This window comes from Danio rerio, chromosome 3 (genome assembly GCF_049306965.1).
Source record: "Danio rerio strain Tuebingen ecotype United States chromosome 3, GRCz12tu, whole genome shotgun sequence".
NCBI lineage: Eukaryota > Metazoa > Chordata > Actinopteri > Cypriniformes > Danionidae > Danio > Danio rerio.
This window is the reverse complement of record NC_133178.1, coordinates 57394473-57421537: the sequence shown is the minus strand read 5'-3', so window position 1 is coordinate 57421537 and position 27065 is coordinate 57394473. Positions and strand designations below refer to the sequence as shown.

General features: G+C 35.7%; 1 protein-coding gene across 3 annotated transcripts; it reads right to left on the bottom strand.

The window, feature by feature from the left end:
* Positions 1 to 300: 300 nt before the first annotated feature.
* On the bottom strand, positions 301 to 26048 carry mgrn1b (mahogunin, ring finger 1b). Of its 3 annotated transcripts, XM_005164328.3 has the most exons (17): positions 25451 to 25992; positions 24439 to 24557; positions 22584 to 22672; positions 22323 to 22469; positions 20625 to 20742; positions 20400 to 20466; positions 20086 to 20129; positions 19947 to 19994; positions 19791 to 19859; positions 18432 to 18591; positions 18224 to 18333; positions 15910 to 16124; positions 8855 to 8966; positions 8722 to 8767; positions 6565 to 6669; positions 6290 to 6333; positions 301 to 3777 (listed from the first exon to the last, which is right to left on the bottom strand). In XM_005164328.3, exons 1-16 carry the CDS (start codon positions 25536 to 25538, stop codon positions 6293 to 6295), a joined length of 1578 nt encoding a protein of 525 aa, XP_005164385.1. In that variant the 5' UTR covers positions 25539 to 25992; the 3' UTR covers positions 301 to 3777; positions 6290 to 6292.
* Between the last annotated feature and the right edge of the window lie 1017 nt (positions 26049 to 27065).

Sequence of the window (27065 nt, the reverse complement as noted above, 5' to 3'; positions counted from 1 at the left end):
AAACATGCAATTAAGTCAATTGAACAATCCAAATTGTCAGCATAGACATGCTTCTAGTTAGTAATTAATTTCAAGAGCATTCACTTGCTACAGCAGGGGAGTTTTCGAGATCTACCTGAGCTCAAACTCCCCTACTGCCTTGCAACGGGAGGGAGCCCTAGGCTCGAGGATCTCATGAGCTCAGGGCTCTCTCCCGGGACAGCATGCCAAACAAGCTTTTATAATTAATCATCAGCTAAGTGTGAACTCTTGAAAATTAACCAGTTTAACAGCTACAATACTAACGACAAAAAGAAATCCTTTTAAGTATCAGCATTACAAAGTTTATTTGCATTTGTTCAGTATAATAAGCGATAGGTTTCAACCCACGTAATATAAACAGAAAGTGATCCGCTCTTCAAAATGGACGTTAAAAATAAGAACATCAGTCTCACATCTAATGCAAAAATGTAGTCAAGGCTAAAGGTTACAGCTTTAAAGATGAACAGCAGAAATGAACACAAGAACAGCACAGCTATGGGCACGAAAAAGCTGCAGCAACACTTGCTTGGTTCTTCAAAGGCACATAAACCTCTATGCATAATGTTACAAGACACTGCATATCTGCATGTTTGAGGAGAACAATGAGATTTCATGCTTCCTGTGACTTGTTCATTCAGCTGTTCTTCTCCTTCACAAAAATACAAAGTCCAGCTGTAAAGTACAACCAAACCAGTCAAATATTCACAAAGCCTTCACGCTAAAACGAATCAATAACATCTGAACCGACACGTGAAAAAGTCTTCCATCACACATTGAAATATTTTGAAAATTATGTTACGATATTTATAAGCAAACAAAGAGGTAAATAGAGTCCACCATGGCTTTTTTTTTTAGTCCTTAAAGTTTTACAGAACAGAAACAAGCAAGCACGTTTAAAGCACTGTTATAGACCACACAATATTTGGTCATTAAACTGACAAAAGTCCACCAGTATATTTAATCACTATAAATATTACATTTGAATCCTCATATATAATGATCTTGTATGTACTGTATAAGTGCTTTTCTGGTCTTTAGTCAGCACACACAAACAAGTTCAGGACATTTAAAAGCATTTCAAAGGAACAGTTAAAGATATACATTTCTGTAGTTTTTCACTAATTAGTTGAACACATGATCGTTTATAGAGTTGTACAGATATCCTGAAATGAGTAGGTTATTTATTCATTATTTAAATGTGCTTTGTATATTAACCTTAACAGGCTTGGTTAGTGTTACATTTCTGGATAGAAGCTCTGTAATAGCATTGTATGACCAAGCACTGATATGGTGTTCTTAATCTTCGGCTACGCTCTTAAAAATAAAGCTTATTTTCATTCTGGTTCAAAAATTCTTAAAACAACACTCCACATTTTTTTTTTTTTTGGAAATGGGCTCATTTTATAGCAGTTGAATTTTCACATTTTTTATCCAGTCATTTAATCTTAGAGTTTGGCAGGAGCACTTTTAGCGTAACAATTCTTTTTCAGCGTGATGTGCTAATGGTCTAATCCGATTTAATGATTTATGCTAAGCTAAAAGTGCTCCTGCCAGACCTGGACATTGACTGAATGTATTAAAAAATGGTAAAACTCCACTGTTTAACTTAGATGAGTCATAAAATGATCCTCTTTAAAATATATAATAATAATCAATAATACGACTGTTCGTGGAATGGAAAGAATCGGCGGATGTTTAACATTCTTTAAACCACCGATGTAAACAAAACAGTTACGTTTTTAAGAGAATTACATCCAAAACTATCACTCACTAAAGGAAATGATCATTATTTATTGACCTTATTGTCATTCATAACCCTGTAGTGTCATTTTTTTTGTATGAAAAGATGGATGGTGATGCTCTAAAGCAGGGGTGTCCACACTCGGTCCTGGAGAGCCGATGTCCTGGAGAGTTTAGCTCCAACCCTAAACACATCTGAACCAGTTCATTAAGCTAGATGTCAATGTCGATTTTATTTATATAGCACTATTATACAATTTTGACTGATCAACTATTTTTGACCAATCAAAAAGGTAAGCTTTCAACCTAGATTTAAAAACAGAGATGATATAGATCTAATACAGAGGGGCAGAGCATTGCACAATCTAGGTCAAGCTGCTGCATTTCACCCCTTCATCGACTTAGGATGCATAATGATCTCTGGTTTGATGATCGAAGAGACCGACCAGGCTGATGTTCAGTCCAAGGTGCCAGGTCATTTAGAGATTTTTAAAAAAAAAACAAGAGTTTTTTAGAGAGAATTTTAAAAGTGACACGATTGTGCACAGAGTGCAAGACTGGTGTGATGTGCTCATGTTTCTGGTAGCGGTTAAAAGCCTTGCAGCAGCACTTTGTATCAACTGTAAATGGGATAGAATTGACAGTAGTCCAGCCTTAAAGTTAAAAAAGCATGTATTATTATTTTTAATGTTTATAGATTTGACTGTTTTTAAAAGTCGAAGCTGAAAAAAGCAGAATTTTTGACCACTGTGTTTATCTGTCCATCAAAGCTCAAGCTATCATCAAAGATAACACCCCAGATATTTTACCCAAGGCTTCACAGAAAAGCTTGATTTACCAAGATTTACTGTTGATGTCCTAGAAGAATTTGATTGGCCGAACTCAATTATTTCAGTTTTACTCTCATTAAAATCTACAAAGTTCGAAGACAACTAGGCTTTCACATCCGACAAGCAAGATATAAGAGTCTCCAACCCACTTCAACTCGGTTTAAAGGGCAGGTAAATTTAAGTTATACTAGAATTTGAGATATACTAGAAACATACTGGCACGTGTGCTGACGCAAGTTTGAGCTAAATTCAGCAGGACGCCGGTCCTCTAGGACTGAATTTTGACATCCCTGGCTTTAAGAAATTAGTCTAACCTGCTATTTAGATATTCAGAGTTTTTGATTAATCAGTTCCTCACATAAATCTTTTATAAAAGTTCAAAAGACTTGCATATAACATTGAAGTCTTGATTGATATGTAACATTTTAATTTGTAGAGCTTTTCTTGAAACTTATTAAAGGGATGGTTCACCTAAAAATGAAAATGACCTCATCATTTATTCTCCCTGATATAGTTTTAAAGCTTTTTGAGTTTCTTTCTTCTGTCAAGCACAAAAGAAGATATTTTGAAGAATGCTGGTTGCTTGCACCCATCAACATCCAGAGTAGGAAAATAAATTGCTTTGCAGGTCAAGCATTTTTCTAAATATCTTGTTTTGTTGATACAAAAGAAAGCAACTGAGGTTTTGAAAAAAGGTAAGATGGCAGGTTTTTCATTTTTTAAGTGTGAACTGTCCCTTTAAGTAACATAGATGACCATCCACTTTCTCTGTAGGCATAATAAAAGCATGAACATTTCACCTAATTGATGCAGGGTTTGAATTACATTAAGGTATTCTCGGATTTTTGGATGAATAAAGTAGGCAACTTGATGAAAATGAGCCCTAATATAGAAAAACACAATAATTATGTCAGACCACCAGAAGATATCTCCAAGGCTGCATCCGCTTACACAATATATTAGAGTCAGTCATATTTAAAGCCAGAGTCTGGGAATGGAGTGCATCAAACTGCAGTGTGGAAACTGTGGAAGGGCTGGACACAGACTTGGGAGAGGGTGATGGTCCTGTATGGTTAAACATCCAGTTCTTCATCGTCCATGTGCAAATGGCTTGAGGGACCCAGGAGCGGCTGACTGGAGCAGCAGGTACTCTGAGTGCTCAGACTCTCAGATGAGTCAGAAAACCCTACAGGAACAGCAGTTAATGCAGTTAATAGCTACTCTGCTTATAAACGATTAAAGCTAAACACAGGAGTGAACAACATCAAGACAAAATGACGTTTGTTTGGAATCCAGTTCAGAAGTCTGAAACAGCTTGTCAAGTTCACTCCTGCTCATTCTATGGCTTGAAAATCTCCATCAGTTTATTTCAATTCTTTAGTCTGTCAATGTTAAAGATTAATAACGATTTATTCAGCAGCAATCTGATTTCCAAATAAATCTGTACAACTTTTGTTCCAATTAATATGCTGTACTGAATAAAAGTCACTTTTTTATAAAACATGCTGTGATTTACAGCTATGGGAAAATTAAGAAAGCACTTGAAAACTCTCAATTACCAGTTTTATTAGATTGATTAGGTTTGAGCTTGAAAAGATTAATAATTGATTAATTTAATGGTGGTTTAAAATGTAATCAGAAAATGACTATTAGTCGGAATAGCAAACATTTTCATTTGTTTTGATAGGAATATACCACTGATGTTGGGGTTACGGCAATATTCAACATATCACAGCATAAAATTTACACTTAAATTTACATTCAAACAGCATATTTGACCATCATAATGTGCTACCTACCAGGGTTGCACAGTTTACCGGTACGATGGTAGTATTACCGTACGTTCACACCGAAAGCGGCGAGAGCATCAAAGTAGCCGGAAGTCATTCATTTTCAATGAGAGCCGGCGGCGATAGGCGACGATAAGCGGCAAGGAGCAGCGCGGCGCGTCTTCGCCGGCGTGAGCGTCGAGGAGAGTTGAAATGAAGTCAACTTTATGGTAATGAGCTATGACGTGGTTCGGCGGCAAGCAATCAGAATAAAGACGTCCACCGCTTGATAGTAGTTCAGGGAACACAGACCTGTGAACTTTGGTTCCGACCACAGTTGTTCCCAAGGGTTTGATTATTGCGGTCACCGGATTTCCAATTATTTACAATGTTTTCTTACAGGAACATACATTAAATAAGTTACTGGCAAGTTAAAGCGGGAATCTTACGTGATGTGACAGTACAAAACAGTACTGCTGCTTCAGGATATTTCAGATATATGGACACATATTGGATAAATAGAACAAAGCCACACCACATGCAACTTGATCTTCCATTGTTATATGAATTTGATAAGAAGTGCGCAACATTTTCACGCTAGAAACATGTCTTATGCATGAATGTAACTGATATGCTGCAACGGCTCCTTTAAGTACGAGATCAATGTAGCGAGTTTTGACGCTCTCGCCGCCGGAGCTGAAGGCAGTCAGCGTTGTCGCCAGGGCGGCCAGAGCGACCTTGGACGCTCTCGCCGCTTTCGGTGTGAACGTACAGTTATGATACTTCGGCTCCAAAATACTGCCAGTGCCACTGTAGTTTGTAAACATTAGTATTAATTCGCCATTAATGGTTCATCTACAATTGATGTTGCACGTGGAACGTCACTAAAATGCTCACACGTTTGTGTAACAATAGACTATTTTATTTGAATAGTCTGTGAAGCCCATTAAGGTTGCAAAACTGTGTAGAATTCGCACCTTTTATGGTAACCTATTGCACCTTTTCTAACGCTTCAGTTCGAACACACTGAATCGGTTCATTTTTGTTTCTGTTAATTTGATTTAGGAGCTACAACAACTGCAACAATCTAAAAGAACTACTCACAATGTGAAATTTTTATTTACTCTGAATTGTTACCTGATAAGACTGAAAAAAAAAAAATATATGAAAAACCCAAAATAACAACAGCAAACAATGAAACAATTTTTGACCACTTCATATAGCCTAATTTTGTTGGAGAAAAATGCTTTTTTGTAACAAATTTCCTTCTATATAATTATTTTAATGTATTTTTGTTGGTCAGTTATCTATAAAAATAAACAAAAAGACTGAATAAATGTTAGGTGAAGTGAGGTGCAAATAATACTTTTTGGCCTTATGGGTATTATTGATTACATTTAAGTAGGCTTATTATAACATAAAATATAGTATTTCTGGCAATTGTCTTTATAATTCAAGTTATGAATTACATTATCGCAATACTACTTGGTATTGTGATTCTTCAGCTGATATAGTATCGTAAGATTAATTTAAGGTATCGCGACAACCCTACTACCTACTTTTTAAACGAAAGGTAGGACAAATTGGTAAAACATCAGCTCCAGTTTTTTTGCCAGTCGATTGGTGCCTCCTTAATTGGTGTAATGGTCATATGGGAGAGGGGATTGACAAATCAGTAAACCATACGCAGAAGTTCAGAGGACCAGTTTTCAAAAGTTTGCATCTCATTGGATCACCAGCATTTTCAAACTAAAACAGTCCTTATCATTTAAAAAAAAAGCTTTATTTTTGGAGTTTGAAGATGCTTGAGTATTGTGTACGTCAGATGTAAACTCAACAAAACCTTTTCATTTCATAACAAAACTGCACTGGTAACAAGAATAAGAACATGAAGGAAGAGCTGAGAGGAGAACACAGAAGCCTACATACCAGTTACTCTTCCAAACCAATAGAGCAGGAATCAGGACCTAGAGCTGCCCAGAGCAAAACCGCAAGAGAACAGGACAGGGGAAGAAAGGCGAGGAACACAGCACACAGGTTAGACAAGCTGAGCCAGAAACAAAGCGTTTATCAACTCGCAAAAGAGTGAGAATGAACGCTGTTGTTCAATGAGTTCTTAAATACTCAAGACAAAAGCGTTTCTGTAAAGGCCTCGGTCACACCATGCGCAGTGAGCTACTGTGTGTAAATGTGAATCCTCTCACCAGGAAGAGACAGATCTCTAGGCGTTTCACTTTCAGTTTTGGTAAAGCTGCTGTGCTCGCTGCTGCAGTCATTCATGGCCTCTTCATCCAGATTCAGGTGATCCTCTGTACAGATTCAACACACCAATGGAAACAAAATTATCTAAGAGCACAAAATATACTACTGTTGAAAAAGAATCTATAGTATTAATGGAACAAATTACTAGCCTAGAGCGCCATCTGCTGTTAAAAATGAGCCTAAACCAAAAGCTGCTGTTAGTAACTATGCCTAGAGTGCCGTCTGTTGTTAAAAACTAGCCTACAGAACCATCTGCTCCAAAAATATAACCTAGAGATGTCTGCTGTTTAAAACTAGCCTAAAGCACCATCTGCTGTTAAAAACTAGCCTAGAACATCATCTGCTATTAAAAATTAGCCTACAGCGCCATCTGCTGTTAAAAACTAGCCTAGAGCACCATCTGCTGTTAAAAACTATCCTAGAGTGCCATCTGCTGTTAAAAACTAGCCTAGAACATCATCTGCTATAAAAATTAGCCTACAGCGCCATCTGCTGTTATAAAATAGCCTAGAACGTCATCTGCTATTAAAAATTAGCCTACAGCGCCATCTGCTGTTAAAAACTATCCTAGAGTGCCATCTGTTGTTTAAAACTAGCCTAGAGTGCCATCTGCTGTTTAAAACTAGCCTAGAATGCCATCTGCTGTTAAAAACTAGCCTAGAGTGCCATCTGCTGTTAAAAACTAGCTTCGAGCACCATCTGCTGTTAAAAACTAGCCTAGAGCGTCATCTGCTGTTAAAAACTAGCTTCGAGCACCATCTGCTGTTAAAAACTAGCCTAGAGCGCCATCTGCTGTTAAAAACTAGCTTCGAGCACCATCTGCTGTTAAAAACTAGCCTAGAGCGTCATCTGCTGTTAAAAACTAGCTTTGAGCACCATCTGCTGTTAAAAAATACCCTAGATGCCATCTGCTGTTAAAAACTAGCCAAGAACATCATCTGCTATTAAAAATTAGCTTACAGTGCCATCTGCTGTTAAAAACTAGCTTCGAGCACCATCTGCTTTTAAAAAATTGCCTAGAGTGTCATTTGCTGTTAAAAACTAGCCTAGAGTGTCATCTGCTGTTAAAAACTAGCCAAGAACATCATCTGCTATTAAAAATTAGCCTACAGCGCCATCTGCTGTTAAAAACTAGCTTCGAGCACCATCTGCTGTTAAAAAATTGCCTAGAGCGTCATTTGCTGTTAAAAACTAGCCTAGAGCGTCATCTGCTGTTAAAAACTAGCTTTGAGCACCATCTGCTGTTAAAAACTAGCTTTGAGCACCATCTGCTGTTAAAAACTAGCCTAGATGCCATCTGCTGTTAAAAAATAGCCTAGAGCGTAATCTGCTGTTAAAAACTAGCTTTGAGCACCATCTGCTGTTTAAAACTAGCTTTGAGCACCATCTGCTGTTAAAAATTAGCTTACAGCGCCATCTGCTGTTATAAAATAGCCTAGAACGTCATCTGCTATTAAAAATTAGCCTACAGCGCCATCTGCTGTTAAAAACTATCCTAGAGTGCCATCTGCTGTTTAAAACTAGCCTAGAGTGCCATTTGCTTTTAAAAGCTATCCTAGAGCTTCATCTCCTTTTAAAAACTATCCTAGAGTGCCATCTGCTGTTTAAAACTAGCCTAGAGTGCCATTTGCTTTTAAAAGCTATCCTAGAGCTTCATCTCCTTTTAAAAACTAGCCTAGAGTGCCATCTGCTGTTAAAAACTAGCCTAGAGCGCCATCTGCTGTTAAAAACTAGCCTAGAGCGCCATCTGCTGTTAAAAACTAGCCTAGATGCCATCTGCTGTTAAAAAGTAGCCAAGAACATCATCTGCTATTAAAAATTAGCCTACAGCGCCATCTGCTGTTAAAAACTAGCTTCGAGCACCATCTGCTGTTAAAAAATTGCCTAGAGCGTCATTTGCTGTTAAAAACTAGCCTAGATGCCATCTGCTGTTAAAAACTAGCTTTGAGCACCATCTGCTGTTAAAAAATAGCCTAGAGTGCCATCTGCTATTAAAAACTAAACTGGGAATCGATTCAAGAGAGAATATTGATGTAATCTGAATAAATTCGAATCAATTTCTCAAACTATTTATTCCAACAGCTCTTTAAGTTACTCACCCTCTTCAGGAGACAGTGAATCAGGCGCATCATCCCCAGCGGTGCCCTGAGAACATAAAAAGCATATGAAAGGTGCAAACCAATCAGAAGGCTGTGTGCATGTGTGTTATGTCACACATGTTGTTCTACTGACCTCAGTGGGTGCGGGACTACTAGAAAGCAGCATATGAGCCTGGGCATCAGACATCTCTGAGAGCTTTTCTTCATCCTCTTCTTGAATGGGTGACGATGGAGAGCGCAGAGTGCTGCAAACAAACACACACACACACTATCAAGACCTGCGATGTGCATAATGTATTAATTGTTTGTGGCTTCACTTAGGCAACAACAAACTCTTTTCATCATTATAACATAGAAAGCACTGGGTGGCGCTGTGGATACATGACACGTAGTACAGATATATTTAGACTTTTACTGAAGTACTGTTCTTGTAAGTCAAGTGTCACACATTCCACAGGATGATGATCTGCTTTTATAGTGGAAAGAGAACACGAGCTTCCAAAACAATTCTGATGCTTATCAAAGCAGAGCAATTTTTACACAGCACATCCCGTTATCAACTGGAACTTAAATGTGGACATATTTTACGCATTAACTTAATAATAGCCATTAAGTCATCTCCAGGTGTATGTTATACATACACCACATATTTTTGAACTAGTATATTAATTATTGTAAAAAAACTAACGAAAAAATATTCAATAACAATTATCATTTTGCTTTTGAGTGTTTTTGTTCTGCTACCTTGGCCAATTTAAGTGTGTCGTGGTTACATATGATGCTAAACTGCCGTAATGTGACTAATTATTAGGATCATTTCTGTTATATATACCTACAAACTTAAATTTCAAAAAAATTCAATATTTTATTTAGAAACTTACACTAATAGGATTCCACTGTGGATGTCACATTTGTGTCTATGCTCATATATAGATTAGTAAAACACATTTTTTTTGGCTTGGTCAGATTTACTCAACTACACCTTAAGTCCTACACAGGGATATTTTTGCCGTTTGAGCTTTAAGAATAGAGACATTAAAACTCAATTCTAATAGAATTCATTATGCAGTGAATAAACACCAGTGTTGCCAAACTGATTTTGATCTTTGATATATCAGATATATTAGGTTTACTAATTGTGGCATTAAAATATTTTATTCAAATAAATGTGTATTCTACCAGTGATCGAAAACTACTAGAATGTTTAAAGAGACTTTAAGGCCCTATCATATACCTGGCGCAAAAAGGCGCAAGATGTGTTTGGCGCGATTTGTTGCTATTTTCAGACCAGCGCAACCCAAATTTGTATGTTTGCACCAAGTTGTTTAAAAGCAAATCCATTTGCAACACTTTACGAACTCATGGGTGTTCCGGTCTAAAAAAGGAGGAGTGTTAAGGTGCATTGTTGCTATTTTGAGAAACTGAAATAGATTGTGCCAACTAAAAGATGGTCTAAAGCAGTGTTTCTCAACTGGTGGGTCAGGTCGCAGGAACATTTTCAGTGGGTCGATCAAAAAACAAAAGTTAAATTTTTAAATAATTTTGCTTATATCTGACTTTTATTTTGAAATGCGCATGCAACAACCGTACCGTATGACACATGAAATTTCATTTAATTATAGCAACAAATATGTCGAAGCGCAAGTACGACCTCGAATATGTAAAGTATGGATTTACATATATTGACGACAAAAAAGAACAGCAAGACAGCAAGAAGGTGGCTGGGTCGCTGGTTCGAGCCTTGCCTCAGTTGGCATTTCTGTGTGGAGTTTGCATGTTCTCTCTGCAGTCGCGTGGGTTTCCTCCGGGTGCTCCGGTTTCCCCCACAGTCCAAAGACATGCGGTACAGGTGAATTGGGTAAGCTAAATTGTCCGTAGTATATGAGTATGTCTGTGTGGTGATGTTTCCCAGAGATAGGTTGCGGCTGGAGGGGCATCTGCAGCGTAAAAACTTGCTGGAAAAGTTGCCGGTTCATTCCGCTGTGGAGACCCCGGATTATTAAAGGGGCTAAGCCGACAAGAAAACGATTGAATGAATGTTCTGTTCAACAGGATCATGTGTTAATGTTTTATTAACAGTTCAGTTTAGTTAATAGTAACTGAACCTTTACTTACCCTAACCACTGTTCAATTTGATATTTTTATTCTGTAATATTACTATAATTTAATTCATTTTGATTTATTCATCACTACTTGTTTATGTTAACAAATAAATACAAATGAATTATAATTCCGAAATGATATTTTAGTTCCTAAAAATTTGGGTCGCGGCTTGATGACCATGTAAAAATGTGGGTCCCATGGCCAAACCAGTTGAGAACCACTGGTCTAAAGTCCAGCTCAGATCACATCAGTTATGCGCTTATGCAGGTCTAAATGCTTACGCATTGCTTAATACACACAGGATGTACACACAGGATATTTTCTACATAATTATAAAAACCACTGCCTTCATGCCCTCTTCATCTTAGGGGGCCTTTTCCTGTTTATTCATGATAATTTGCTTTTTTACAATTTGTATTATTATTAGCAGTGTTATTTATTATACGTATATTTATATTTGTTTTAATAAAAACAAATCTTACACAAAACAAGTTTAGATTTCTCCACCTGTCGAATTTTGTAGACGTATGCATCAACATAGGGGGCAAAAGAATAGATGCGTGTTTGGATATAACTCCAAAGTGTTTTTTGACCACACTTCATTATTATTGTTCATTTTGTTTCTTTGATGGAAATTAGAACTGAATTTAGAAATAGTTTCAAAACAAATCTTTGCGCTTAACAAACTAAGGCCGCATTTACACCAATTCATTTTCGTTTTAAAACGCATAAGTTTTGCTACGGTTGAGCCATCCGTCTACACTTTGTCGGAGTTCTCCAGCACCGAAAACGGAGCGTTTCGAAGAAGCTGAAGAGGCAGTTTTCATTCTAAAACGCTGCTGCTCCGTCTCAGTGTGGATGTGAGAAAACGGAGACACCTAAAAAAAGAGGCGGGGCTGCAGATTTTCACCTCTCTGATTGAGGCTTTTCCTCGATATTAAGTAGCCTACACACAGTTCAGTCTCGCATCCTCTCCTTGTAAGTTCAGACTTCGCAAGTTTGATATGGAAAACAGAATCTTCAAAGGGAACAGTGTACTTTATAACCTTATTCACATCATCCTGGCTACGTTGTTTAACTTTCTCAGCAATAAAATGAAAACATGACTTAAGGAACTGCCTAATATATTTTCATTTTGATATTAACAACTGAACAGCCAGCAGAAATGTTGAGGCGTTGTGCTGCATATATGAGCGTCATCTTCACTGTGTGCATATTTATAATAAAACAGAGCCTATATAACATCACTGCCTTGATGTTATATAGCATTCTGCTTTGCTGAATGTCAGTTTTAATAATCAATAATAGCCATTATGAAAGTATAACGCACAATAAGTTTATGCATTATAGGAAATAAAGGCAAACAATCAGTCAATATACAGAATGTACGTGGTAACATTAATCATTAACTTCTCTTTGCGCTCAGCCAAAACACGTTACCTGAGAACAAAGATTCAAAAGACCAAAGTTGGGTATATGTCGTTAGATAAAGACAACAAGATTAATTAAATATCACGTTTAGCAAATATAGTGAGATTAGATCCAGCGGGAGATGCTTGATGAGCAGTCCGACCAGCACAGCCCTCATCTGGGTAGAAATGCTGCAGCGCTTGCCCGAGAGTGTGTGTGTGGTCACGTGATGTGCGTTTTCAGTGTTTAAGTGTAGACGGAGAGCTGTTCAGAAACGCTGGGTAAAACGCTAGTGTGGACGCGGATTATTTTCATTCTAAAACATCGTTTTAAAACTAAAACGCACTTGTAAATGGGGCCTGAATTAAATATGTAGGGTGCGTGGCTGTGCAAGGCCTGCAGCTGTGGCTGTTTTGCATAGTAACTGTTAGCAGGATTTGCTAAATAACAACTAAAACAATCCATTTCACTTAAACTTTATAATATTTATATACATTACATTTTGATGACTTTAATATGTTTAATGTATGCAAATATGTCAAATGTATTCAAACCGTTTTAAAAATGATCACCATAATCTGCCAAAGGATTTGGTTCATCAACTGTCATCAGCTGAAGGTAAGATGACTTTATTTATGAAAATTAAATGTTTGCCATTACAAATATACTGTAATATATATATATATATATATATATATATATATATATATATATATATATATATATATATATATGTGTGTGTGTGTGTGTGTGTGTGTGTATATATGTGTGTGTGTGTATGTATATATATATATATGTGTGTGTGTGTATGTATATATATATATATATATATATGTGTGTGTGTGTGTATGTATATATATATGTGTGTGTGTGTCTGTGTGTGTATGTATATATATTTTTATATATACTGCTTATAAACTGTATAATGCATTCAAGGATGTAAAATACAAGTTTTTACATATGGGAATGTCATATTTTAAGTTCAGGGATTGAGCTAGTTTTGATTGTCCATTGGGCTACTTTTATTTTAAAAACCTGGCAACACTGATGGACACTGACTGAAGACATGTTTTTGATTTTTCACAAAGGTGAGCGATACGCTCAGCCATCTCACACACTAATAAAACAGATTTTCTGATTTAATCAGAGCTAATAAATATCACCATCTCCACCATACCTAGCTAAAACAGGAAGCTGGAATATGAATCCACCAAAACATGCTTCCTGAGATACTGCACATATTTTCCTTACTGCAGCAATGACAACAGGATGTTTCGCAAAAGGCCAAGCCGAGTTTTACGGAAAGGGGAAGTCAATGACCTGCTATAACACGACTAATGCAGGAAGTTCCACTCATGACTGGCCATAAGCCGTCTATTATAGTTCTGAGCACGCAAAGATCACTTATGAAGAAATGTTACAGATGTCACTAAACAGTTTTGTTTCCTTTCCTGAGTTAATGCATTTCATGTTTCCTACTAAAACAGGAAGTTCGGATATAGAGAGGTACATGCTGAACGTGTGACCTTCCAATTTCAGACACAGTGTACATATAAGAGTGCACCCTTCACAAATCTATCATTTAAATTAGTATTTTATATAGGATGCTAATATTTCATTTTTGCATATAGATTTGATTCGTCTGTACTGTAGCCAAATCTGGAGCTTATCTAAAAAAAAATTTAAGATTTAAGAGATTAAGTTTCTTTTTTTTTGGCAACATTTAAATGTTATATTTTTCTATTTCTAAATATGTTTGAGGACTAAATGTTATTTTAATAAATATATCCGTTTAATAAATCTGTAAATGCACCAAAATGTATGACAAAATATTCATTTTGATCAATGAAATGAAATTGATCAAAATATTCATTTTCAAAATAAAGTGTACTCATTTATACTGAATACTATGTACATATGTAGGCATGTATTTAAGTAAACAAAATTTCAATAAAATTTTTTCTACTTTCTATTTTAAAATGAATCCTGAACAAGATTTACATAAAAATAACCAGTATTACTTTTTAACATCAACAATAATGAGAAAAAGTTCTTGGCCATCACATCATCATATAAGAATGATTTAGTAAAGAATTATGTGACACTAAAATACATAGAAATTAACATTTTAAATAGTAAAGAATATTACAGTACATTTTCTACTTAATTTTTGGTCAAATTATTGCAGCTTTGGTAAATCTTATACCAAATATATATCTTAAGTATAATATTTGGGTTTTTTTAATCCATAAAAATCCTTAATTAATAATTATTTAAAATAATTACTAAAAACAATAATTACATTTAATCAATTATAACTTAATTAAGCAACTCTTTAAAATTAATACCTCATTTTATTCCTATTAAATATAGATGAAATTATGTGATTATTCCTTTAGTTATGAGAGTAAAATACATAGTAATTATAATTATTATCCTTTTGAGAATTACACTCCATTATACAAAATAATGTGCTTCTGTCACAATGTTTGAAAAAAAAAAAAACTTAATATTTCTGTGTATAATATCACTCAGACTGTTACACTCAGAGTTGAATGTTATTTACAGCATTGCTTATTTATCCAGAAACTGAAACAAAAATCAGCGTTTTTGCACTACACATGAATTAATAAATTTATTCACAACTAGATTCTGTTCATTAAAGTAAGGAAAGACAAAAGAAACGAAAGAATTAAGGAAAGAAGGAAGGAATTAAGGAAGGAAGAAAGGAAAGAAAGAAAGAAAGAAAGAAAGAAAGAAAGAAAGAAAGAAAGAAAGAAAGAAAGAAAGAAAGAAAGAAAGAAAGAAAGAAAGAAAGAAAGAAAGAAAAAGAGGGAAGGAAGGAATTAAGTAAGAAATAAGCAAGAAAAGGAAAGAAGAAAAGAAGAGGGAAAGAAGGAAAGAAGGAAGGGAGGGAGGGAGGAAGAAAGAAAGGAAGGAAAAAATAAAGAAAAAAATGAAGAAAACAAAGAAAGGAATTAAAGGAGGAAGGAATGAAAAATGGAGAAAGAAAGGAAGGAAAAGGAAGGAAGGAAGGAATTAAGAAAGGAAGGGAGAAAGGGAGGGAGGAAGGAAGGAATAAAAGAATGAATAAAGGAAGGAAGGATGGGAAAATGGAGAAAGGAAGAAAAAAAGGAAGGAATTAAGAAAGTAAAGGAGAAATGGAGGAAGGAAAGAATAAAGACAGGAAGGAAGGAAGATATTAAGGAATAAGCAAAAAAAGGGAGGAAGGAAGGAAGGAAGGGAGAAAGGGAGGAAAGAAGGAAGGAAGGTAGGAACAAACGAACAAAGGAAAGGAAGGGAGAAAGGGAAGAAGGAAGGAAGGAAGGAAGGAAGGAAGGAAGGAAGGAAGGAAGGAAGGAAGGAAGTGAGAGGGAGGAAAGAAGTAAGGAAGGTAGGAACAAACAAACAAACAAAGGAAAGGAAGGGAGAAATGGAAGAAGGAAGGAAGAGAGAAGGGAAGGAAAAGCCAAGAAATTAAGGGAGGAAGGAAGGAAAGAAGAAGGGAAGGAGGAAGTAAGAAAGAAAAAAAGGAAGGAAGGAAGGAAAAAAGGAAGGAATGAAGAAAGAAAGAAAGAAAGAAAGAAAGAAAGAAAGAAAGAAAGAAAGAAAGAAAATCATTTGGCCCTAATGTTGTTGCCAAAATACTTGTTTGGTGGGGGGGGCGGGGTCTACCTGTCAGGTGATTTGCTGACTTTGCTCTTCTGTCCTGCACTGTCTCCAGAGTGATCAGGTGAGCTGAGCTGCCGGCTCTCTCCACTCAGACTGCCAGAAAAGTTGATCTCGTCATACAGAGGTGCTGAGGGAACGCCAGGAGAAACAGCACCCATACCGTTCAATGCCTCCAGCAGAGAGATGGGCTCGAAACCTGGAGGAACCGAGTCTGAGCTCTGGGGGAACACACAAAACTTCTGAATAACACCATGAAATCATGTCAAGACAGAGCATTCATTCATTCTTTCATTTTCTTGTCGGCTTAGTCCCTTTATTAATCTGGGGTTGCCACAGCAGAATGAACCGCCAACTTATCCAGCATATGTTTTACACAGCGGATGCCCTTCCAGCTGCAACCCATCACTGGGAAACATCCATACACTCATACACTACAGACAATTTAGCTTACATACAATTCTTAAGTGTTTTTGAGATAAATTATTTGTTTATTGTTCAATCCTCTTATATTTGTATTAAACAATCAAGTTAACCTCAAGGAATGTGGAACTGCATTTGATATTTCAATAATATCTTTAAATAAATTAGGTTAATTTCAGTTTAGTTTTTGTTTGTTTAGTTTATGTTGTGTTAACTTTAGTTAGCTTTTATTTTTTGAACATTTGTTTACTTCTTATACATTTAGATTCGGTATTAGCAATTGTAGTATTCCTACTTCTGACTGTATGTCTATGTTCTGAAAAGCTCCTTGATTGTGTCCGTGTTCATCGTTTGATTTAATTAAACTCAAATAAAACAAAACATATTTGTTTATTTTCAGTTTCTTTTTCAAAAGTGAAGCGTGTGAAACAAATAACAGAGTAGCTGAAAGAAACAGTCAAAATGAAACTACGCATATGTATACCTGCGAGCAGGATCGGGACAAAACTTAAATACTGCGATTGGGAGGAGGAGAAAATAATAGATGTTTTTGTGGAAGTGGGACAGAATCTTGCAGGAGCTGGACTAAAAATGCCTAAAGCCTAGCTTATATTTTGGCAGATTAAGATCCATCTCCAGCAATGTTCATCTAAACATGCGCTTACAGGCTGCTGAGCCCTAACAAGCAGAAAACTCTTTCAGATATTTCCCTCGGACACAAGTGGAGTGCTTAGTAATTAGGAAAATAACAATTTCTGCTAATTATTCTTTTATTTCAGTTTGTATTTAGTCTTAGTTTTTTTATTTATTGTATTTAAGTCAGCGAAAAGTTTTTGACCAATAGTTTTTATTTACGTAAATAACAAATCATTTTGGATAAATATTGTACAATAGTGACCAGTGGTGAAAAAGAGTACTGAGAAATCATACTCAAGTAAAAGTACTATTACTTGCCTAAAAATGTAGTGCAAGTAGAGTAAAAGTATCTGTTGTAAATATTACTCAAAGTATGAGTAAAAAGAGTGGTGAGTGTTACGCTTTAAAAAGCTGATACGTTTACATGTAATTTGTGCATGTGTGTGTAAACGTAACATTCTGTAGTGCATCGAGTTATTGCCCAGCAGGCACACAACATCATAAGACATTAACATTTGGTTAGATTTAGGTTGTGATGTCAGGTGACCAAAAATCAATGTCTAGCCAGCGTCTAAGGACAATGTTATTTGTTCAATAACATCAAATGACGTGGATGTTGGGTTGACTTTAGATTGTGTTGGAAAGTGAACAAAATCCAATGTCGAGCCAACATCTAAAACCAACGTCATATTGGCATCAAATCTGACACTTTCATGATTTTCATGGAAAAACAAAATGAAACAACCCCACGACACTCGGGTACAACTTCGTTCTGACGTCATGTTGACATCTTGTGCCTGCTGGGTGTTTAAGGCCATTTTGATCATCATACAGCAAACATCCGTCATCTTCTCATCAGTGACATGCATCTTAACAGTCTCTGGGTCTATGTGTGTAAAGATTTTGGAAACAAGTAAACATCAATTCATATACTATATATTTGAATAGCATTAATATATTTCTTTTGATCAACCTTATATTGAGATTATGAGGCGATACACCTTCTATGTGAGATTTGATTGGACAGGAATCACAGGATTGATTTTTCTGATCTCCATAGACAAGAAAAAATAAAGTAGTGACTGCAGGTTGAAGGAAAGTAGTGGAGTAAAAGTACTGATTGCTGCACTAAAAATGGACTCAAAGGAAAGTACACATTTTTAAAACTACTTACTAAATTACAATTCCCGAGAAAAACTACTCAATTACAGTAATTTGAGTATTTGTAATTAGTTACTTTACACCACTGATAGTGACATACCGAGTGCTCATCATGGTCCATGCTCTGAGCCAGAACTGGACTGAAGGAAACAGGAGAAAGAGCTCCAGGCTTCTTTCTTACAGCTCGGATCTGAAGAAGAGCTCGAAATGCTGGAGACGCACAAGAAAAGCTCTTCAACATATGAAGATCAACTCAGCTATTCTGTCCTTTTGTTAATATATAGAATCATATGAGAGCATATACATACGCAGTCTGCAGATGGGACAGTTGTTGGCCTGGTAGCGTAGAGTATCAGCACAGGAGTTACACAGACACAAATGTCTACAGGGCAAAATCAGAGTGTCCCGCAGATCTGACAGACACACCACACACTCATTGCTGTTGTCACTGTTCTCGTCATCTGACGGCTGAAATGACATAAGGTATTACAAACATTAAACAAAATGTTCAAAACCTATGATCCATGCAAAAATGTATTTTATATAAACAATTATATATAATATGTAATCATTTAAAAACATCAAGCATGATTCAATCATAGCCTTTAATATCTACACTGCAAAAAAAAAAGCTTTTCTTAGAGATTTAGTCTTGTTTCTAGACCAATTATCAAAATATTCTTAGACCAAGACACATTTTCGAGACAAGCAATAGATATTGTCTATAATATGCCAAATAGACAATGACATGCCAAAATTAAGTGAGTCTTTCTATAATACTATGATTATTAATTAAGCAAAATAATCTTATGTCAAATTGTTTTGCTTCTATATTTCTAAAATCATTCTAGGACTCTCATTTAGAGGGCTTCCAAATATCACTGTTGTATGTACATGTTTCTGTAAAATAAAACTCATTTCTAATGTTCTAAATGTCTTTTCATGATTTGAATACATCCATGAATAAAAGTATTTTAACCTTTTTATCAAAACATTTTAGCAGCGTATGTCACTTTGCACACATAAAATATTTAGCCAACAACACCTAATATTTATAACATAAAAATCAGAATCTGAGAATGACCCCTAAAGGATGTGACACTGTGAAAATGGAAAATAGCAGAAATAAATTGCATATAAAATAGGTTTGAAACAAAAATAAGCAATATTTACTTTATTCATTCATTCATTCATTCATTTTCTTGTCAGCTTAGTCCCTTTATTAATCTGGGGTCGCCACAGCGGAATGAACCGCCAACTTATCCAGCAGGTTTTTACGCAGCGGATACCCTTCCAGCCGCAACCCATCAATGGGAAACATCCACACACACACACCATGGACAATTTAGCCTACCCAATTCACCTGTACCGCATGTCTTTAGACTGTGGGGGAAACCAGAGCACCTGGAGGAAACCCACGCAAACGAAGGGAGGACATGCAAACTCCACACAGAATCTGAGCCGAGGTTCGAAACAGCGACCCAGCGACCTTCTTGCTGTGAGGCGACAGCACTACCTACTGCGCCACTACGTCACCCTCAATATTTACTTTCTTTTTAAAAATCAAAAAAATCCAACATTTCTAAACATTAAAAATCTGAATTATACCAAACCATTGGCTAATTGATGAATAACATAATGAAAATGAACAACAATCCTCTTTTCACCTTTGTTTCCTGATTATTTTTGTTCTCAATTCCATAAATCTCCTGTAACAAATAACTAACACGATCCACCTGTAGCAAAAAAACAAAAAAAAATGGCCATTATGAAAACATCTATTGCTCTATTTTATACTTCATTTAAAATAAAAACAGACTCACTATTTGTTTCTGCTTCAAAGGTTTCACTGAGAAACTGCCATCGACATGCTGTATTAAACAAAATTATCATCAGAAATTCACAAAAAAAAAGAACAGCAAAGATTTAGAAATCAAATGCACGAAATAATATAAAACTCACTCTTTCAAATGCTGCAAGCAGTACATGAGCATGTCCAAAACAATCTGAAACAAAAATAAATACAAGAAATGACAGCCGTAAGCAAACACTGCTGTTTCTTTTCTTGGATTATTTGGGCAACACCAAGTCTATAAATCTCTTTCTTGTGTCTTTTTTTGCACAAATAACCACAAATATGATCAGTGTGCAGTGTCAAGTTGGACTGATGTGTTGTTCTCATCTGACAAAGTGGCAATTAAACCCTGTAATTTTTGTGCCTCTGCAAAATATAAAACAAAACATTGTGCCTCTATAATTAAGTCATGACGACATACCGTCTCCTTCATCAACCACAGCCTGAATCACCATGGGAAAAACACCTCGGTCCAAATCAAAGTTGAGCTTCAACAAAAAGAAAAGAATAATAAGTACATAAGTCACGCAACATTGATATGTTCGTTATTGTATTGCAAAGAGGTCCAATCAATTTCTTAAAAAAACAAAATGAAATTGCGCATCAGAGGCTAGTGACTGTAATAAAACAGACTGAAGATACTTACATCTTCTTCCTTCCATTCAGAGAAATCAATCTTGAAGGATGGCAGGGTAAACTGCTGGCTAACCCCTCTTTTGTAATATACAGTTTCAGAGACCAGCGCAGGGCTTTTTGGGCTGTATCTTTAGAAGGAAAATATACTGTTAGTACATAAATGTTATATATTATATTGCTATTCAGGGAAACATCAATATCCAAACATTTAATTCAAAATCAATACATTTTTAATGTCCATTTAGGCATTATTATTGATTATAAATTATGTTAGAAACCACACATTAATCAAGTAAAAACCGTCACTTCTGGGGTGTGGTACATTCCCTTTCCGTAGGGAATCTGTAATTGTAAATTTGTTTCGGGATTTGTAAAAGTGTTTTGCGTCTTGTTAATCTGTTTTCTAAAATGTAAATTTGTTTCGTCCTTTGTGAAATTGTTTTTCCTATGTAATTGTGTCTAATAAGTAAAAATGTTTTTCAAAATGTAAATTTGTCTCGAGCTTTGTAAAAGTGTTTCACACCTTGTAATGTTGTTTCGCACTTCCCGGCCACCGTAATTAGCCTATATACAATTAATTTTGTTTGTTAAGCGCAAAGATTTTTCTTTCAAAACTATTTCTAAATTCAGTTCTAATTTCCAGCAAACGAATAAATGAACAATAATAACAAAGTGTGTTCAAAAAACTGAGTTATATTCAAATACACATGCTGTGCCCCATATGGTCTAAAACCTGACAGGTGGGCAAATCTAGGCTTGTTTTTAATAAAACAAATATAAATATGGATATAATAAATAATACTGCTAATAATGATAACATTAAACAAAAGAAAACTATCTATCTATCTATCTATCTATCTATCTATCTATCTATCTAAAAACAAAAAAAAGAGCAATGAGTATTGTTTTACTAATTATTATGAACCAACAACAAAATTAATAAATTTGCATTCTTTAAAATTTGTAGATTTAGTTGAATCATGTACAGCTCGGAAATTGTACAAAATTTTAAATAAGTTATTTTCCCAATAGCATTCAATGGCTACTCAAAATAAAGGAAGGTCCATAAAATGTCATTTGAATTTATGCATTTAAAAAAAGGGCGATAATTAATGTAAAAATAATGTGTTTAATATTCTGTCTAATAGATAAACATATAGAGTAATGTGATAAGGATTATAGATTTTGTCATTTTCTTTATGAATCAAAAAAGTATAAATGAGGTGATCATTATATGACACTATATAAAAACTATGAACGTTAAGAATTAGAGTCAAACTGATCAGAATACTGTAGTAATTATTGGAATGTGTATTTTTTACATGTACTTTTGGAATTATGTTTAAACATTTTGGGATATGACTAATCTAATTTTGTTTATTCTATTTCATCAAATGTAGTTTAAAGTCGTAGGGTAGGCATAACAATCAAGGTTTCGGCTTATTCCTTTTTCACTTGGTTCATTTCAGTTGGTTCTATTTATTTTTACTATGGTTATTTATTTATTTATAAATATATGGAAGTGATAACAAAAAAAATAAATAAATGAATTAATATTCTAACAAAACTAAGACCTTGCATTACATTATTTTGTCATTAACAGTTTACAAACTGAAATGCATGTCAAAATGCAAAAAGGAAAAATATAAATCACCATATCTGCTTCATTGTAGCTTTAAAAATTTGCAACTACAACTAAAGATCTTACATCGCCATCCCATTGGAGAACTCCTCAAAGGCCTGACAGTAGAGAGTGATGGCCACCCGTGCATCAGAGTCAAAGGTGAACTCCACTCCATACATGGCCCTTGGCTTTACTCCTTCATCAGTAGGAGTATCAGCATCATCTTTATACCTACAATCACACAAATTTAAAACAAATACACAAATGATCAAGAGAAATGCAACTATACTCAGCACTGAGATTATTTTCACTCAGACTACCAGCGATATGATGTTCATACAGTACCTGACCAATCGTAATGAGTCCTTTCTAATGTTGACAAGACTTCTCAATGTCTTGACTGGTTCATGCGGAGCTGGAGTAACATAGGGAAACTGCCAGAAATAAAAAAATATATATTACTCACATTTTAATATATCAGTATGCGTTTACTAAAACCATTTACAACAAAACAAATGTATCAAAAGTCTCATTCATAATATATAAAACATTTATAATAAGATATTACAAAGGGCTCTGTTATAATGAGAATATATAAGATTATAATGAGAGCAATCTTGATATCTAGTGCAATTTAACATTCCCCGCTAAATAAATGACACTTTTATTCACCATTTCATTCATTATCATTAATTTATTTAATGATTATACTAAAATAAACAGGAAATAGTTTTCTAATCAAATTAAATTCAGGCTAAAAAATAAACAAGGTATCAAGGTGCAAACATTTAGGGTGCTTTCACACCTATGAATCGATTCAGTTGTTCCGAAACAGAGATTACAATTGTTACATTGTTGCTCTTTGATCTTGGAGCAGTTCGCTTTCACACTGCAAGTTTCTAATCAGACCAAAAGAGCTAAAACAAGTCACATGCGAGCAAACTCTCCTTACATTGGTCAGAGTGTCAGGGTTTATTATGCAGCATCCCGTTAAGCTGTCAGGAGAGGTGGTGGTTTGGTGGTGATTGACAGGGTGCGCACGCGATGTGTCTGAGGAGAGATGCGGTGGGGAGGGGTGAGAAGGGTGCGCGACGATGCCTATTTGAGGATGGGAAGGGAGAGGCGAGATTACCGGGAGATCATCACTCGTTTGCGGGCATCCGGAGACTCGCGAAACTTCCCGCCATACTCATAATTCTCTCTTCATATAGCCGTAAGCCTATTACATATCCATAAAACACTGTGATATAACCGCGCACGGATCGGATCGCTTTCTCACTGTAATCGAACAGCTCCAGGGTTCGTTTCAATCGAGCCGAGACCACCTCAATCAAACAATCTCGGAGCGATTACTTTGGCGCGGAACAGAGTGCGATTGCCCTGTTCACATATGCCAAACGAACTGCGCTAACAGGGCAAACGAGACACGTTCCGAATAAAAAGTGTAGGTGTGAAAGCGCCCTTAGACTTTAAAACACTTGAAGAAATTAAAATCAGACGTTCTGATTGTTGTTGTCATTTTCAACTCTCTGGTCGGAGAAACTAGGTTGTTTGGAGCTGGTCTAGCATGACAGCATGACAGCACCTACTAGGGAAGTGGGTATAAAGGTAGCAAGACCCCAGTCAAATTGGTCAAATTTGGATAAACATCCTATGAATGTCACACAGAAAATATTGGCAAATAAAATTAGTTTTAATAAATCCATTTTCATCTCATCTCTCTTTAAAACAGACACCACATATACTAATATCACATTAATGATTTTTTTTTTTTTGTAATATACTGTGTGCAGCGCCACTGGCACAGTGGGTAACACAATCGCCTCACAGCAAGAAGGTTGCTGGTTCGAGCCTTAACTGGGTCAGTTGGCATTTCTGTGTGGAGTTTGCAGGTTCTCCCCGTGTTCGCGTGGGTTTCCTCAGGGTGCTCCGGTTTCCCCCACAGGTCAAAAACATGTAGTATAAGTGTAGTATAAGCTATATTATCCGTAGTGTGTGTGTGAATGAGTTTGTATAGATGTTTCCTAGTGAAGGGTTGCAGCTGTGTAAAACATATGCTGGATAAGTTGGTGGTTCATTCCGCTGTGGCGACCCAACATTAATAAAGGGACTAAGCTGAAAATAAATGAATGAATGAATGACTGTGTGCAGTCCTCATATATTTACAAGCAGAAAGTCAGAATCACTGATTTTACTGTACCTGCACTGGACGGTTGCCGAGAAAGTTGAGATCCATATTTTCCCCAAAAAGGTAACCCTCGGGATGAGGAGTGTCAAATTTTTCTCCACCCATGAAAAAGTGGCTGGCAAAATAGTTTCCTTGGGAAAAGAAAACAATAATTAACCAATATATGACACATCTAACCTAATGTTTGAACAGAAAAACACTATAAATACTGCATAATCTGTCTGGCCTTGTGTACAATAAAATAATCATAGCTGACATTCAGATTAGACAGTAGGGTTTACATAAATTTATGTAGCATTCCATAATGTTACATATAAATATAAAGTACTACTGTTATTCGTATTATGTGAATAAAAGAGTTGTATAACAATAAAAGCCTCTATTTGTATAACAATAAAAGCCTCTGACGTTTCAGTTTTAGTTTTTAAGAGAAGAACATTATTAGAAATTAAGTTTGGGACATGAATAAATAAAATGATAAAACATAGATTTATATTCTGACGCTAACTGTATTATTAATAAAATAACTGGAGGTAATATTGATGCATTGATAATTGTTTAATAAGTAAATCATTATTATTTATGTACTTTATTTATGTAGGACCATGGTTCTGTGAGACACGACTTGTCATTTCACTTTATGTCAACACATGCAGCGGAACAACAAAGCTCAACTTAAACTAATATTCTTGGTTGTAAGTGCAATTATTCTTATATTTGTAATTAATTTATATTTTCACTTCAAATAAGCCATTTTAATGTAGTTAAAGGTGTCTATTTTAAAATCCAACATCTGCTACTGGATACTAGTCAAATGTACTCTAATAGCCACTGTATGAATTATACTCTACTAATCATACTATAATTGACTTAACTTTTAGAATCACATCTGGTGAATCAATTGACAGCAATTGATTGACTAATTTATTATTATGGATATTAATCCAACTTATCTGAGATGATGAGTGTTTAACTCACAATGCAAGAGAAGACCAACAGCAGCTTTTATCAGCCTTAACGTTACCTGATTTTGGAGGATATCTGTATGCAGAATTGGCCTGGATGTCGATGTCTTCAACACCAGCGATTCTTCGACTGAGAATTGAACCCATTTCTCCAACTCAATCCGATCAGCACTAACGACAGCGGTTATTAATGGTGTACAACAACAGCTAGCCAGCTAATCGTAGCTGCGTAATGTCAGCAACGCTTCCGAACCGACTGCTTGTTCAATTTAACATGGCATGTAGTTAATTGACATTTCTTCTCTTCGGAGTCGAATCTGGTACAGTCGTGTTTATATGATGTTCAGTTCAGTCAGCTGGATCAGTCTTGACACTGGCTAACTGACTAGCAAGTCAGCATCTAGCCAGTTAGTTCATCTGTCACGAGCAGAGACTCAATAAAACAAGATGCAAAGAAGCACACCAGAAATAACAGTAAACTCTAAAAAGCAAGGTAAATGAGGCGAGGGAAGGATTTTGTCGTCTGGTTTGTTTTCGATTTAAAAGCAGCAGCTCCTTCGTGAAAACACAACACAAGGAAATCGTTGTTGCGATGCTTCCCTGCGAAAGTTGTAGCATATCGCCTCGTGATTGGCTGAGCTCGTCATGAGACCTATGAGCTCGACCAATCAGAAGAGCCTGAGCTTTTGTCACTGCGACCGCGAGAATCCTTTCATTGTGGTCAAGAAGATGGTATATTTTATATTTAAAAAAATAATTAATTCTTTGGCTGCCATAACTTTTAAGAAACAAGGCAAGGACAAATATTATCTAATACATTTATTTATTTTTCCTGAAAAATTATTTTTGCAGAAATGTAACTTTCAAGATGCTAAACCCTATTTCCTCTTTAGTTTTCTGTTGTTTGTGTATTTTTCTACCTCAATACTCTTCTTACATCCTACAATTTCAAAGCCCTCAAAACTGTCTTGTTATGTCATTCTCATAATATTTTCCTAACTATATAACTTATACCTTTATACTTAATTGTTTTTGCCCCTGAAATTGTTTATCAGTTGTACACACTTTTTCATTTTGTTTTATGTGTATTCTTTATGAAAATCAATAAAAATATATATTATAGTAATACAAAAGATTTGAGACATTAAAAAATATATATCTATTAAATCCAAAATGGTGACCATAATGAGTAATAATTACAGTTAGCCTATTGCATACGATGCCCATATTCTGAAACGGAGGGTTTCTTGTAGGCTACTAAAATGAAATATGTGCATTATTATGTTTGACTGGTAAAACAATTATCTAAAAAGCACAATTAATATTAACATTAAATAGAAATCACACAAATATTCATTCATTTTCTGCTGCTTCTCCAGGGCCGGGTCACGGGGGCAGCAGTCAATCCAGCGTGTCCTGAGTCTTCCCCGAGGTGGGACATACCTGGAACACCTTCCTAAGCATCCAGGAGGCATCCAAAACAGATGCCCGAGCCACCTCAGCTGACTTCTCTCGATGTGGAGGAGCAGAGGCTCTACTCAGAGCTCCTCCTGGGTGTCAGAGCTTTTCACCCTATACGAGTGGCCCTGCCACCCTTCGAAGGAAATTCATTTTTAGCGCTTGTATTCGAGATCTTGTCCTTTCGGTCATGACCCAAAGCTCATGACCACAGGT

What these genes read in the sequence shown, in the direction of transcription:
- mgrn1b (XM_005164328.3), bottom strand. Translation starts at nt 25,538, where the DNA reads ATGGGTTCAATTCTCAGTCGAAGAATCGCTGGTGTTGAAGACATCGAC. An exon ending in TGGACCATGATGAGCACTCG is followed by an intron (nt 16,125 to 18,223) that starts GTATGTCACTAT and finishes GTGTTCCCCCAG; the next exon opens with AGCTCAGACTCGGTTCCTCC. An exon ending in GTCAGCAAATCACCTGACAG is followed by an intron (nt 8,967 to 15,909) that starts GTAGACCCCGCC and finishes GTTTGTTTGCAG; the next exon opens with CACTCTGCGCTCTCCATCGT.